This window comes from Cryptomeria japonica, chromosome 5 (genome assembly GCF_030272615.1).
Source record: "Cryptomeria japonica chromosome 5, Sugi_1.0, whole genome shotgun sequence".
Lineage (NCBI taxonomy): Eukaryota > Viridiplantae > Streptophyta > Pinopsida > Cupressales > Cupressaceae > Cryptomeria > Cryptomeria japonica.
The window spans coordinates 914847363-914863628 of record NC_081409.1 but is presented as its reverse complement, the minus strand read 5'-3'; the positions used below and the strand labels follow the sequence as shown (position 1 = coordinate 914863628).

General features: G+C 40.1%; 1 protein-coding gene across 1 annotated transcript; it reads left to right on the top strand.

The window, feature by feature from the left end:
• The first annotated feature begins 746 nt into the window (after positions 1 to 746).
• On the top strand, positions 747 to 2668 carry LOC131042924 (uncharacterized). Its single transcript, XM_059221847.1, has 3 exons — positions 747 to 1387; positions 1511 to 1922; positions 2033 to 2668. The coding sequence occupies exons 1-3, from the start codon at positions 1160 to 1162 to the stop codon at positions 2629 to 2631; spliced, it is 1239 nt and encodes a 412-aa protein (XP_059077830.1). The 5' UTR covers positions 747 to 1159; the 3' UTR covers positions 2632 to 2668.
• The last annotated feature ends 13598 nt before the right edge of the window (positions 2669 to 16266 follow it).

The following is a 16266-nucleotide window of genomic DNA, read 5'->3' as shown; positions in this document are numbered from 1 at the left end:
AAGAGAAGAAACTGCAAAGGGAGAGGGCAAAACTAGCCATGAGATCAGCCATAGCTGAATCTCAAGGTGTTTCTATTGACCTTGAAGAGGAAGAAGAAGCACTTGAGGGCATAGTGGGCTCTCGGCGTGGCCCACGTATCCGCAAACCGACCATCAGCTCACCCATTGCTTCTGCTTCCTCTAGTAGAGTACCTGGCCGGGGCCCTGTTCCACTTCCATCACAACGATCAAGTTCGATAGGTGATTATTTTGTGCCCAGAAACACACCTGGAGGACAACCATCATTAGAGGCTAGTGGATGGAATAAGGAGGTACATGAGAAAACTGACATTGCAGTTGCCGATTTTTGGTACTTCAACAACATTGCATTCAATGTGGCGGAGAATGCTTATTGGTTGAATTTGGTGACTGCTATGACAGTTTCAGGAAAGGGGTACAAGGCCCCTTCTCGCAGGGATTTGAGTGGGAGGTTAGTAAATTACTACATAGTCCACTTGATTTCATTTTTAATTATTTTTTAGATTTCTTGTTTATTAAATCAAAATTGTGTACTAATACCTAATTTCACTTTGCATTTACAGGTTGCTCACAAATGCAGTTGCTAGGGCAAGAGAAGTGATGGAGGATCAAAAAATTGATTGGGCAAATTATGGCTGCACCATTCTTTCTGATGGGTGGACAGATGGCAAGAACCGCACCATCATCAATTTTTTGGTCGCTTGCAAGGACAATGTAGTGTTCTTGAAATCTGTCGATGCCTCCAACAAGGTGAAAAATGCAGAAACATTGGCTGGAATGTTGGAGCGTGTCATCATGGAGGTGGGGGTAGAGAATGTGGTGCAAATCATCACAGATAATGCAGCAGCATATGTGTCAGCAGGTAGAATCCTTTTGAATTATCACCTTTAGGCATTAGCAATATTCTCATTTGTTGTGGGCTTTGTTTTACTTGGTTGCATATTTCTTAAGAATAAATTCTTCTTTTGCAGGAAGAATCCTCCAAGAGAGGCACCCCACTCTTTTTTGGACACCTTGTGCAGCACATGTCCTTGACCTTCTTTTGGAGGACATAGGAAAACTTGAGTGGGTGACTCCAGTTGTGGAAGATGCAAGGAGGATCACTAAATATATCTACAATCACCCTTGGGTCCTAAATTTGATGAGACAACACATGCAAGGGAAAGATTTGGTGAGAGCTGGTGTCACAAGGTTTGCAACGATTTTCTTGACGTTGCAAAGCATTCTTGCTGCATTGACTTCTTTGAAACAAATGTTTGTGAGTGGAGAATGGCTTAACTCACCTTATTCAAAGAAGCCTGAAGGAGAGGCTGTCGCATGCATAGTCTTCGACAACCAATTTGCACAAAGGGCTGCAGAGATTGTGAAGGTTGTTACTTCAAAACTTTAATTTTTAAATTTTAGTTATTTTTGATTCAAGTCTCTCATTACTAATTTGTAACTTCATTATTTAAATTTTGATCTTTTTGTAATTTGTATTTTTCAATTGTAGGTGTCAGAGCCCTTGGTTCGAGTTCTTCGCTTGGTGGATGGGGATAAAACCCCAATGGGATATCTTTATGAGGCCATGGATAGGGCCAAAGAGTCTATCAAAAATTACTACAAGGGGGATAGGCTCAAATTTGATCCCATTTGGGAAATTGTTGATAGGAGGTGGAACAATCAGCTCCACCAACCCATTCATGCAGCAGGGTACTTCCTCAACCCTCGTTTTAGGTTCGGGGGTTCTTACTCAGATTCGAATGGAGAAGTCATGGAGGGCCTCAGTACATGCATTGAGAGGATGGTACCTGATGTTGAGGAGAGAGACCTCATTGTGAGTGAGCTCCAAAATTATGAGGGAGGAAGGGGTAAGCTATTCTCTTCAGAGCTGGCTAGGAGAGGAAGAACCACTCAAACCCCAGGTATAACATTTGCCATTTGGATTTTGGGATCTAAAGACTAAAATGATTGATAAATTATGTTTTCTCTTTTCTCTTTGCTTTCTAACTTTTCCATTTTATTTATTTTGCAGATGCTTGGTGGCAAAATTGGGGTGGAAACACCCCACATCTCAAAAAATTTGCCCTCAGAGTCTTATGTCAGCCTTGCAGTTCATCCAATTGTGAGCGCAATTGGAGCTTGTTTGAAGCAATCCACACGAAGAAGAGGAGCAAGTTAGCGCAGAAACGGCTCAATGACCTTGTCTACGTGCAATATAATCTTCGATTGCGCGTAAAGAAGGTAGAGGAACTAGAAGGTGGTCCAATTGACTTGGATGATATAGATCCTTACAGTGATTGGACATCACAGGAGCAGCCTCCATTGTTTTCCGACACTGACATCACTGATTTGGAGAGGCAGGCTATGGAGGAGGGGGGTGGATTTGGTTTCAGGCTGGATGACATTGAGGAGGATGAGGATGAGGATGAGGATGAGGATTCATTGCCAGTGCCAGAGGCAGGTGGAGACATAGCTTCATCCAGGATGGAGAATGAGTCTCAATCAACCATACCGAGCGAGGAGGCACAGTCACGCCCAGTCCCACAGCAGACTTATACGACTAGACAGTCTAGACCCTCTAGTTCTACCTCTCCCCATGTTTTTGCTAGAGCTGGGAAGAGGAAGTTGTAATTGTAATTTGTGATGATGTATTTACTTTTGGTTTTACAAAAACTATTTAGTAATTTACTATTTTGCTTCAAGCTTCCAGCCATCAGCATTCCTCATGAGGATGTGATTTTGTAGACACTTTGCATTTAAATATATCTAGAATCAGCTTGTTTCTTTTGTGTTATCATTTATTGACTCTTTGGATGCATCTTCTCATTAAAAATTGCAAAAAAAATGCGTTTTTTACTAAGTTTAAGCGTGTTTTTAAGTTGCCGAGTTTTTCGTCGAGTTTTTCCGAGTTTTCGCCGAGTTTTCGCCCCAGGGGCTTGGCGAGTCGAGCCGAGTCGCGAGTAGTTCAACTATGCATTAAACTATCACTCTACCGCATATTTCAACGGGAGGACCATTGTATTGAACTTATCACTCGACCACTTATTCAACGGGAGGACAGAATACAAAAACTAAATTACAAAACTTAGAAGACGGCAAGTCAGCCTCTTCCACTTATGCAGTGGGAATTACAAATGAAAACAGAAAGAAGGGATGATCAGTACTACTGAAACAACCTTACAATATTGAGATGAGATGAGGAGAATAATTGCAGATTTCTACAACAAGACTGTAATTTTCTGTTACACTGATCAGCAGGCTGAAAGTACAGTTTTCAGCAGCCCATGGAAACATAAAAACACTCATAACTCACTCAATTTTTACCCGAATTGATTCAAATCAATCCCAATCCCACCGTACATCAAATGCAATGACAACCAATCAAAGCCACATCCCAAACAAACCCATTTTTATTTTGCACACATCCCAATGCAAATAGAAAACCCACGCCTAGCATAGGAACTTCAATTTTATCTATTAAATTCATTGCTTAGTTTTAAATGCTAAAAACTCACACATTGTATCGCCATGGCATGGAAGGAAGGATGAGCCGGTACCCAGATGGATGGAGTCGCCTGGTTAAGAGATATGAGTAAATTTCACTTTCAGCAGTCCCACAACCAGCAACCAGAAACAATCAAATCCAACATCAATCACTCCATAATCTGCAACTCATTAACCAATCTGCAATGGGAACACAAGGGCACAGCTAGGTACTCTATTGCAAGTACGAAACTGAGACTCAGCTAGGAAGCCAACTTCAAAGCTCAGATTTTCAGTAGCCAAACCAGCAGCATAACGATGCAATTTTCAAAGATAGTGCAAATGGGAGCCCAAGCCTCTTATTTATAACTTCACTCTTCGAATTCAAATGCCATTCCTCCAAATTCCACGCCTTGCATTTGAATTTCATTCCACTACATGTGGACCCAAATGTAGCGCCACTTTCTCCTAAGTCAAAACTCACGCCCAAAAAGGGGGAGGACCCACGTTAAACACTTAGGCAAATAATGGAGATGCAATGTGAAATAATATTCTTCTAAAATATTTCTACATCCCATAGTACATCTGAATTTCGCCAAAACTTAGGATAAAATAGGCATTAATCACAAATTTATAAACCAATAGCCAATAAACAGATTAATTAAATATTAACCTTAGGATAAGGAAATAATATTTAATTATGTCGCAAATGACTCCCGTACTGATTATTATCACAACCAGGATGAAACTGAGCCCGGACGCCCACAGAACTGCTGCAGAATCAGAACCCTGTCTACTGCCAAAAATAGAATTGTGCCACACAGTCACTTACTAAAAATAGTAAGTCAAGAATTAATGCTCAGAAAAGCATGATCATCGCGTCCAGAGGCAAAACATGGAGAACTCAATAGGACAATAACACCAGAATGGTCATTCCTTGACTTCCTAAAAATAGTAAGTCCTTGTGTCATCAATGCTAGACCCTCATTCTTCATTCCACCTAGCCTACGGGTCTCAAGAATAGGCTAATGGACCACTGAAAGAGCAGCAATGAGAAGGGGACATTACATCCAAATACTTAATTTTTTGAGTTTACATGGGTGTCTTCAGACTCAGCAATTGTGATCCGACTTATCCTAATTCTGAAAATCGGGTTTTCTTTAGGAGAATTTTCCAAATTTCAATCTGGACCTTCACATTTTCAGAATTGGTGTTGCAATTTTCTAATTGGAATCTAAGATTACCTATCACAACTTGGGACAAATGTAAAGAACAAAGTCCCTATGAAGTTCAAGTTTCCACTCCATTAGATGTTCAAGGACAAGGAGTCTGGATGAGGGTCGGATTTCCACTGAAGGGAGGAATTACAAAGGAAGGAAGTTGTCCATATAGGCATCAAGTTTCCACCAAGTGAAGAAAAGGACAAGGATAATGCGAATGTTTTGAGAACTAATCCGTTCGTATGCAGATGGATTTCCCACCAAGGTTGAAATCAAGTTTATCATATTGGTATTTGATTCAATGTTTATTTGTTTCACAGGACCGTTACAAGGAAGGGAAGCACGATGATCAAAACTACGAAGAAGGGAAGCATGATCATCAAGGCTTGAAGAGGATGCATATTGCAAGGACAACACAACAAATACGGATGAGAAAGATCCACACTTCAAAGATTGGATGAGGATTTCCTGATAGAGATTCCAAAAGGTGAAGATGAGGACTAAATCAATCATGAAGAGAACTTCACCTTGATGATGAACAAATGAAGGAAAGCAAGTTCAAGACATGAGCACAAAGGATTTCACATTATGAAATCCAGAACTACATCAAGAAATTTCAGTATCCAAGTGCGTCAAGGAAGGAAATATTTCAAGATTCCAGGATTGAGAAATTTTCCAAACATGAGGAAATAGTTCATGGAATTCCCTAACATAAAATTGAAATGCAAAATATCACAAGGGATTCCAAACATTAAGAAGAAGAGGAATGTTCAAGACAAATTGATTAAGTCTATGAGGCAAGCTGAGGTGGCATCCTAGTCACCATTCAACCAATTAAAGGGTGCCAAGTCAGCATTCATTCGAGGAAATAAGTGACACATGGCACTACATGAAATATTATTTATCTTACTTACCCTCGTTTCTTATTGGCCAATGTAATGGTGGTTGTAACAAACGTTAATTAGGGTTTTATCTTGTAATCTTGGCCATTGATCTTGAATCAATCTGAGCCATTCATTTCTTTTGAGGCTCTATATAAACCTCATTGCCTCTCATTTGTAAGTGAGATTTTTGACAATTGTTGGTAGATGCTGCAGATTTGAGTATAAATCATTGTTTGAATTGATGGTGATTTTTGTTTAAGTGTTGTCTTGCATTCAAGGTTCTCAATTCCTCCAAGTTAGATTAGAATTTGTTTCAAGTTTTGTTAGATTGAATGAAAGAATTTGTTGAATGTATTTGTGTAAAATCCATTCATCCATACCACTAGCCTCTTGCTGATTGTAAGTGTGTCGTGTTGGCATTGAGTTGTCATTGATGTCAACCGGTATTGCAGGCAAGCTACTGGGATGAAGAATAATGTACCGATATGATGAAAGACAAGTACTATCAGTAACTTCATCAATATGAGATGAGATACATGTGTGGGTGAGTATGTTAAGTGATAACCGGTTGAGCTCATACCGGTCTGAAGTTTGGCTGCCTGTTTATGATGAAGAGGTGGAATGTTAAAGTCATCATAAGCCATAGAAGCTAAAGGTGCGTTACTAGTGTAGTGTACACTGTCAGTTAGCAAAAGAAGAAGGTCTCACCAGTAAAGGGATGTACCGGTATGAGGTTGATGAACGATCAAGTATGAACCGACTGTGTCGGTAAGCTAAGTGATTGACCGTGTGACGCCATGTGGAGCTGAGGTGGCAAATACGTAGGGGTCGGTAAAGCTACCATCGACAAGGTTGGTGAAACTGTCAGTCGAGATAAATGAAACAGCCACAAATCATGGGATTGTAACTGACCGATGCGGCTCGAGGAAGAAAGAATGACGAAGGAAGATCAACAAGTAGTTGGCGCCTAAATCAATGCAAAGGAAATCCGATAACAAGATGACCTTGAAAATTGAAAAGGAAACAGCCAGGCGCTTTTATGTGTCACGGATTTCAAAGTAAAAATCTTGTGCGTGATTTCTATCTTTAGCAAGCATGCGTTGGGTAATGGAAAATGTGTATAGATGCATCTTTGGAGTACAGGTGATCGACACATGACAGACTAGATAGGATCTAACGCAGATTGTGTCGGGAAAAGGAAACCCTAAGCACTCAAATTTTGATTTGTGTTTTGGCGGGAAACCAATGATTAAAAAGAAGAGCTCGAGACTGAGCAAGGAGTTGCTGCTGTAGAAGACAAGTGTAATTTTCAGTTTGTCTAAGAGCCGAAGAGGAAAAACACTTAAAGTGTTTGTGAGCAAAGTATTAATTTACAGGTGAAGCAGAGCAAACCAGTATAAGGAACAATTAGTGAAGAGTGCATTGAACATAGAGGCTATAAACCGGCAAAAGCAGTGCCTGATAGAGTGTGATTGAGGGTGAGTTAAGAAGGAGGAAGACAATGTGAGTGAGGATTGAGAAAGGTGATCAGCAAAGTCAAGTTGCAGATTAGGAAAAGAGGAAACAAACCGGTAAGATTGAAACCGACAGAGCAGGATATTGTAAGGTTGCAAAACTTCATTTGCAACAGTGATTTCATTTGTGTATCTGAGTTTTATATTGTTTTTCACTAAGTTGTAGCTTAGTGCAGGGGTTGTAGCTCCTTTAGGGAGTAGCCTATAAATTGTGCAGGGGTTGATGCTCCTTTGAGTCGGTGCTCATAAATCAAGGGTTGGTGCTCCTTAGGTTGGTGCCCTAAATTTTGTAATCAGAGTTTCATTGTGAGGCTGGATTGGAGCAGAAGATCTCCAGTAGTTATTCTCACCGAGGTTTTTTCCCACGTTGGGTTTTCCTCATAAATATTTGGTGTTGTGTGTTGCATCTTTGTATATGTGGCATTTTAGTAGTTTAGCAAATCCTTTCTCACACCTTGGTTGCACTATTTAAGTTGTCGGTTAACACTCACTTTGTTTTATTTACCGGTATCTTCTCGTTGAAAGTAAAAAGATTAAATCACTGATTCACCCCCCCCCCCCTCTCAGTGAGCCATTGTGTCCAACAATTGGTATTAGAGCCTAGGTACCCTGTTTTGTCAAAAGCATTCTCTAGCTTGGGTAGATCCTGTCAAGTGTTCACAATGGCAAGAAACGAATCAGCCTCCTCAAAAGCTCCTATGTTTGATGGTACCAACTATGCCTTTTGGAGCAGAAGAATGGAAACCTATCTGTCCTCTCTAGGTTGTGATGTATGGATGTCGGTTGTAAATGGATATATAATTCCTAATAATCCCCCTACTGATCCAGATGCAAAGAAGGAATATGAGAACAATGCTAAAGCCAAGAATGCCATTCTTAGTGGGTTGTCCGATAATGAGTTTGTTAAAGTCATGCACTGCTCTTCTGCCAAGGAGACTTGGAATAAGTTGCAGAAGATTTTTGAAGGTGATGCTAAAGTCAAGGAAGCCAAGTTGCAGACTTTGAGAGCACAGCTTGAGGGCTTGAAGATGAGAGATGAAGAGAAGATTGCTGACTATCTCCAAAGGGTTGATGAAACAACAAACACCATTTGAGGGCTTGGAGAAGAAATAAAAGATGAGGTTATAGTGAAGAATGTACTTAGATATCTTACATCTAAGTGCAATACAAAGGTCTCAGCAATAGAAGAAGCAAAAGATCTGAAAGTTTTTACAATGGATGAGTTGTATGGCTCCCTAACTGCTTATGAGATGAGGACTGTCGGTACTGATGTTGTGAAGAAAGAAGCTACATTCAAGACATCAAGAAAAGGAAAAGAAGAATCTGCTCATGATGCAACTGGTGAAGACTTTGATGACATCATGGCAAACTTTGTCGGAAGACTCAAGACAGGTTCAGGCAAATATAAAGGCAAGCTTCCTTTAAAATGTTTCAACAATGGAAAGATTGGACATTTTGCTGCTAAATGTCCTTATGGTGACAAGAATGAAGATGATCAACCAAAAGGTAGCAGATCATTTAGTAAGGATAAGAAGAAAAATGTCTACCGGCATGGTAGAAAAGGCTACCGGAAGCAGAGCAGTCTTTACGCACATGAAGATGATGCCACAGATGAGGAAAGTGCCTCAGATGATTGCTGCAGCGATGATGAAGTAAGAGCAAACCTTTTTGTGGCTCAAGAGGTGCCAATACCTAAAGAAGCAGAAGAGGAAGAGCAAGAAGGTGAAGTAGATCTTGAAGAAGAACTCATTAGTGCCTTAGATGAGCTAAAGAAAACAAGAAGAGAGTTGAAGAAGGTAAAAAGGGCTGCAGCTGAAGAACAAGAGTTGTTGGAACAATCTCTTGAAGAGTCCCAAAAAACCATTGCAGATCTAAACTTTCAGTTGGAGGAGGCCAAGAGGATGTGTGAAGTCATTGGTATCAATCTGAGTGAAAAGGAAAAGGAACATCAGAATCTAGAAGCAGAAATAGTGAAACTCTGGAAGGACTTGGAGAAAATTTAGTAAGAAATAAAAGTGAGAAGCAAGTATGAAGGCAGCACTGAAGCTTAGGACAAGATGCTGAGCAAACAGAAGCAATCCAAAGATACCGGTGGCTTAGGCTTTCTAAAAGGTCAAAGCTCAAATAGCAAAGACACATCGGATAAGGAAATTAAATTCACTTCCACTAAGGAAGGTGAAGAGAATAAGACATTCACAGTGGGCAAGGATATCGGCAAAAAGACATATGCAGATGCTACTAGAAACCAATACACAAACCGGTATGCTAAATCAATGAACCGGAGACCATACTCAATGCACCAGCATGCAGATCCAAGGAGAAATGCAGGCATTGATCATGAAGGATTCACAAGGGTTAGCAACATGAGAGGAAGCACCTCAGTAAGGCAGGCGTTTGCAAGTTCAAAACAACCTAACCGGTATGTACCAAATTTTCATGGTTATTGTCATTGGTGCAATAAGTTTGGTCATAGAATAGCAAACTGTAGGAAAATGAATGTCAACCCTAGTTTTGAGAGTAGAAACTCATTTGTTGCATTACAAAGTACAAATATCATGTGTTATAATTGCAATAAGCTTGGTCACAAGAGTTATGAATGTAGAAGTAACATGCAAATGTCCTACAAGAATGTATTGAGTACATCTTTTGGTGCTAATGTGAAATGCTATAAGTGTCAAAATTTTGGTCACATAGAAAAGCACTATTAGCTGAGAACTGACAAGCAAAAGAGAGTTGTACCAAATGAAAAGTTGGAATCAAAACTGGAACACAAAGTGATAGAAGAGGAAAAGAAAGAAGAGAAACCGGTTTGGATAGAGAAGGAGAAAAACAAGACAGAGTCTAGCCTGATTGTGCAGACCGCTCTACATGTTGAAAGGAGGAATTTATGGGTAGTTGACAGTGGTTGCTCAAATCACATGACTGGAGATAAGAAAAAGTTCATCAAGCTTGATGATTGGAATGGTGGTTCAGTCCGGTTCGGTGACAACTCCGCCATCAAAATCAAAGGCCGGGGTACATTGAATATTGATGGAAAGCTCAAGGCTCATGATGTGTACTATGTGGAAGGTTTGAAACATAACCTGCTGAGTGTAAGTCAGATGTGTGACAAAGGGTACAAGTTCTCATTTGATTCTACCGGTTGCCAAATAAGGAAGCAAAGTACCGGTCAAGTGGTAGCAAAAGGAAAGAGAACAGAGGGTAATGTCTACAATCTGAAGGAATGTTATGAGTCCCAGTGCATGATGGGACAGGTTGATGAAAGTTGGTTGTGGCACCGGAGACTAGGCCATGTGAATTTTGACAATCTGATGAAGATAAGCAAAAACCGGTATGTGAGAAACATACCTCAAATTATAAAACCGGCAAGTACATTTGGTGATGAATGTGTCAAAGGTAAGCAAGCAAAGGTCAGTTTTAAAACAAAAGAATATAACACCTCAAGACCTTTGGAGTTGATACATACCAACTTATGTGGGCCAACACGGACAAGAGCTTTGGCTGGAGAAAGGTATTTCATGTTGTTCATAGATGATTACTCAAGAATGACTTGGGTAACCTTCCTTCATGACAAGTCACAAGCATTTGACAGATCCAAAATTTTCAGAAAGTTGGTGGAAAATGAAAGTGGACACCGGTTAAAGTGCTTAAGATTTGACCGGGGTGGAGAATTTTCTTCAAATGAATTTGTTGACTACTGTGAGAAACATGGAATTCGAAGACAATCTTCAACTGCAAGGACACCTCAGCAAAATGGGGTGGTGGAAAGGCAAAATAGGACAATGAAAGAGATGGCCAAGACAATGTTGAATGAGGCCAACATACCGGATATATACTGGAAGGAAGTAGTTCATACTATTGTCTACACTTTAAACCGGGTTCAATTAAGGGTGAACAGTAGAATGACTCCTTATGAGTTATGGAATGAAAGGAAACCATCACTCAAACACTTTAGAGTGTTTGGAAGTAAGTGCTTCATCAAGAAAGATGCTAATGGATTGGGAAGTTTTGATTCCCGGAGTGATGAAGGAATTTTCTTGGGATACTCAGCTAACAGTAAAGCCTACGAATGCTACAACAAGAGGTTGAGAAGGGTGGTTGAGAGTGTACATGTGAGAATAGATGAAGAACCACACAAAGGACAATCTACACTTGCACCCTACATTGATGAGTCAGATGTGGAATATGAAGACCAATCTGACAATAGACCAGTAGAAGATGTACCAAACAAGACTCCCAACCGGTATGTGCAGAAGAATCATCCAGAAGAACGGATCATAGGAGATAGGAATGAAGGTGTGCAGACCAGAAGGAAATTAGCTCAAGAAGGTGAGCAGGTAAATTTTTGTCTCATGACTGAAGTAGAGCCTAAAACTTTTGATGATGCTAGCAAAAGTAAGAAGTGGGTAGATGCCATGGATGAAGAATTGAAACAAATTGAGAAAAATCAGACTTGGGAACTTGTTCCTAGACCGGCAGACAAGAATGTCATAGGTACCAAATGGGTCTACTGGAACAAGATGAATGAAGAAGGTAAGATAGTCCGACATAAAGCAAGGTTAGTTTGCAAAGGGTATGCTCAAGTTGAAGGTATTGACTTTGAAGAAACCTTTGCACCGGTAGCTAGGTTAGAGGCAATAAGAATGTTTTTAGCTTTCTTAGCCTACAAGGGATATAAAGTGTATCAGATGGATGTGAAATCTGCCTTTCTCAATGGCAATCTTGAAGAAGAGGTGTATATGAAACAGACGGAAGGGTACTCGTTGCATGAAGATGAGAGTTTTGTATGCCGATTGAAGAAAGCTCTCTATGGCTTGAAGCAGGCTCCCAGAGCATGGTATTCCCAGTTAGATAAATACTTGAAGGAGCAAGGATTCCGGAAAGGGAATGCAGACAGCAACTTGTATGTCAAGGTAAATGGAGATCACATGATTATAGTTGTTGTATACGTGGATGATATTATCTTCGGTGGGGACAAGGACATCATGTGCAAAGAATTTGCAGATCAGATGAAGACAAAATTTGAGATGTCCATGTTGGGTGAGTTGTCCTATTTTCTTGGTTTGCAGATCTCTCAGAAGGAAAAAGGAATTTTCATCTCCCAAGCCAAGTATGCAACAGACATGCTAAAGAAATTTCAAATGGACGACAGCAAACCTGTGAACACTCCCATGGTTACCGATTGTAAGTTGAGCAAACTAGATGAATCACCGGAAGTTGAGCAAACACTGTATAGGTCTATGATTGGCAGTCTGTTGTATTTAACAGCATCTAGACCGGATATTGTACAAGTTGTTTGCATGGTAGCAAGATTTCAAGCTGCTCCTAAACAGTCCCACTTAAATGCAGTTAGAAGAATTTTCAGTTATCTGCAAGGGACTATCAATCATGGTCTGTGGTATCTAAAGAAAGGAGACTTCTCTTTGCAGGCTAATACTGATGCAGATTGGGCAGGAAGTATTGATGATCGAAAAAGTACAAGTGGAGGTGCTTTCTACTTAGGAGACCAATTAGTATCATGGCACAGTAAGAAGCAAGATTCAGTGTCACTATCTACTGCTGAGGCAGAATACATAGCAGCCGCTACATGTTGTTCACAAGTTTTATGGATGAAGCAGACACTGAAAGACATACAGGTGGAGATACCTGAACCTATTCCAATCCGGTGTGACAATTCAAGTGCAATCAACATCTCCAAGGATCCAGTAATGCACTCAAGAACAAAACATATTGCAATCAAGTATCACTTCTTGAGGGAGAAGGTAGTTGACAAGGAGGTTCTGGTAGAATATGTTCCCACCAGTGAGCAGATTGCTGACATATTCACCAAGCCACTTCCATTAAGTCCTTTTTAGTACCTGAGACAAAAAATGGGAGTTGTCCCACCATCTGGTAGCACTTAAATGCATGAGAGGATGCATGATTCAAGGGGAGTCTTCAATCATGACGCATTGACACAAGGGGAGAAAATGTCTTAAGCAGGAGTTGTCTAGGGAGAGATTATTGGTGTCAGTCTAAAGTTCCCTTTGCCATTGTTGTCAAAGGGGGAGTGTAATCGGAAAAGGCATGTTGGCATCAATGCCAAAGGGGGAGATTGTTGGCATTTAGTTGTCATTGATGTCAACCGATATCGCAGGCAAGCTACTGGGATAAAGAATAATGTACCGGTATGATGAAAGACAAGTACTATCAGTAACTTCATCAGTATGAGATGAGATACATGTGTGGGTGAGCATGTTAAGTGATAATCGGTTGAGCTCATATCTGTCTGAAGTTTGGTTGCCTGTTTATGATGAAGAGGCACAATGTTAAAGTCATCATAAACCACCGAAGGTGAAGGTGTGTTACCGGTGTAGTGTACATTGTCGGTTAGCAAAAGGTGGTCTCGCCGATAAAGGGATGTACCGGTATGAGGTTGTTGAACGATCAAGTATGAACCGACTGTGTGTCGGTAAGCTAAGTGATTGACCGTGTGACGCCATGTGGAGCTAAGGTGGAAAATATGTAGGGGTCAGTAAAGCTACCATCGACAAGGTTGGTGAAATTGTCAGTCGACATAAATGAAACAGCCACAAATCACGGGATTGTAACTGACCGATGCGGCTCGAGGAAGAAAGAATGACTAAGGAAGATCAGCAAGCAGTTGGCGCCTGAATCAATGCAAAGGAAATCCGATCACAAGATGACCTTGAAAAGGAAACAGCTAGGCGCTTTTATGTGTCAACGGATTTCAAAGTAAAAAATCTTGTACGTGATTGCTATCTTTAGCAAGCATGCGTTGGGTAATGGAAAATGTGTATAGATACATCTCTGGAGTATAGGGGATCGACACATGACAGACTAGATAGGATCTAATGCAGATTGTGTCGGGAAAAGGAAACCCTGAGCGCTCAAATTTTGATTTGCATTTTCGCAGGAAACCAGTGGTTAAAAAGAAGAGCTTGAGACTGAGCAACTAGTTGCTGCTGTAGAAGACAAGTGTAATTTTCCGTTTGTCTGGGAGCCAAAGAGGAAAAACACTTAAAGTGTTTGTGAGCAAAGTATTAATTTACAGGTGAAGCAGAGCAAACCGGTATAAAAAACAACCAATGAAGAGTGCATTGAACATAGAGGCTATAAACCAGCAGAAGCAGTGCCTGATAAAGTGTGATTGAGGGTAAGTTAAGAAGGAGGAAGACAGTGTGAGCGAGGATTGAGAAAGGTGACCAGCAAAGTCAAGTTGCAGAGTAGGAAAAGAGGAAACAGACCAGTAAGACTGAAACCGACAGAGCGGGATATTGTAAGGTTGCAAAACTTCATTTGCAACAGTGATTTCATTTGTGTATCTAAGTTTTAAATTGTTTTTCACTAAGTTTTAGCTTAGTGCAGGGGTTGTAGCTCCTTTAGGTAGTAGCCTATAAATTGTGCAGGGGTTGATGCTCCTTTGAGTCGGTGCTCATAAATCAGGGGTTGGTGCTCCTTAGGTTGGTGCTCCTTGGGTCGGTGCCCTAAATTTTGTAATCAGAGTTTCATTGTGACGCTGGATTGGAGCAGAAGATCTCCAGCAGCTATTCTCACCGAGGTTTTTTCCCACATTGGGTTTTCCTCGTAAATATCTGGTGTTGTGTGTTGCATCTTTGTATATGTGGCATTTTAGTAGTTTAGCAAATCCTTTCTCACACCTTGGTTGCACTATTTAAGCTGCCAATTAACACTCAATTTGTTTTATTTACCGGTATCTTCTTGTTAAAAGTAAAAAGATTAAATCACTGATTCACCCCCCCCCCTCTCAGTGATCCATTATGTCCAACATGTCATGTGTGGTCAACTAGAAGTTTATGCAAGCTTAACTTCGATTATTATACGTTCATTGTTATTCATCAACTTGGATGGTGGTAATTTGAATATCTTTGAAATACACCTTAGATGATTGCACTAAACTTGTGTGAAAATCTGTTCGACTTGATGGTGAGACCTTGCCTAGTTTGATTCCACTGAATTTGTTCACTACTTCTTGCATTCTAGGCTTAGAATAGAATTCCTAACCCTATTCTTTTTGCCCCTTTTTTTAGATAGTCTTGTTAGAATTTAATCAAGAGCTCAGTGCAAAATCCTAAGTCATCGACATGCCTATCCTAATCCATGATAAGATTGAGCATTCATGTACAACGTAAGTCCCCTTGTGATTCTAGCATTATCACATCAAACCACTGAACGTATCCACAAGTCAAGACCTGACATTTCATAACCTTAGAGTTGTCTCATTTGATCGCGAAGCATAGCATTTGAGAGACTTTGTTCAAGAGAGGATGAGATACCTTGGTATTTCATTCTGTGTTCGCATGTGCATAAAAAACACATCAACAGGAAGGTTTTAGGAAACATGATTGGTGGAATGTTAGTGTGTTATTTCATTTATGAATTAATGGTGTGGAAGATTAAGTTTTGTTTCATTATCCCATCCTTTTTCATTCAAGGTGTGTTCTTTTCAAGTTTTGAAGCAAGAATTGAAAGCTGGGAGAGATCAACACATTCAAGAGTATGAAGGTATAACATGCCACTAATTCCATATTTAAAGAAAATAGATCTAGAATAAGATAAAACTTTAAGCATCTCAAAATAAAACATAACTACTTCAGCTGAAATTGAAAAATAACTAACTAACTGCTCTTCAGCATAACAAGAATCTAATTGATTCATCTAAAAGGAAGTTATTCTTTTATTGAACAATAACATGGAACATATGTCATTATACTTTTCAATATGAAAAAGAAATCACTATGGTAACTTTAAATTACAAAAGAAGAGATAAGTTCAGTGATTACAATTCATTTAGCTTTCCAACTAGAACTTTATGTATCAAGCCTCGACATAGTCTGGAAGAGGAAGAGCATCATCAAGGCCTTTTCCACCCAACCACAAACTTGACAATCTCTCGTGCCTCTTCCTATTGGAAGTGGCCCAACCCTGCACAAGGGTGCAGACTAAGGACGAGACCTAATTGATATCTTGCCATCTAAGCCTGGTGTTTAGAACCTAGACGAATCTAGTCAATCATGCACTATAGGTACCCCCTAACTAGTATGACCTTCTGACTAGTAGGTGTATCTTGTTCATGTGAACTAATGGTCGCATGCATAGTGCAGCACTACCTTGGCTAAGGTTTTAACATTGAAAGCACATTCA

Bases quoted from the DNA above. Each gene is read 5' to 3' on its own strand.
- LOC131042924 (XM_059221847.1), top strand. From the start codon at position 1,160: ATGAGACAACACATGCAAGGGAAAGATTTGGTGAGAGCTGGTGTCACA. The intron at 1,388-1,510 runs GTTGTTACTTCA...TTTCAATTGTAG, and splicing joins GGGCTGCAGAGATTGTGAAG to GTGTCAGAGCCCTTGGTTCG. The intron at 1,923-2,032 runs GTATAACATTTG...TTTATTTTGCAG, and splicing joins AAGAACCACTCAAACCCCAG to ATGCTTGGTGGCAAAATTGG.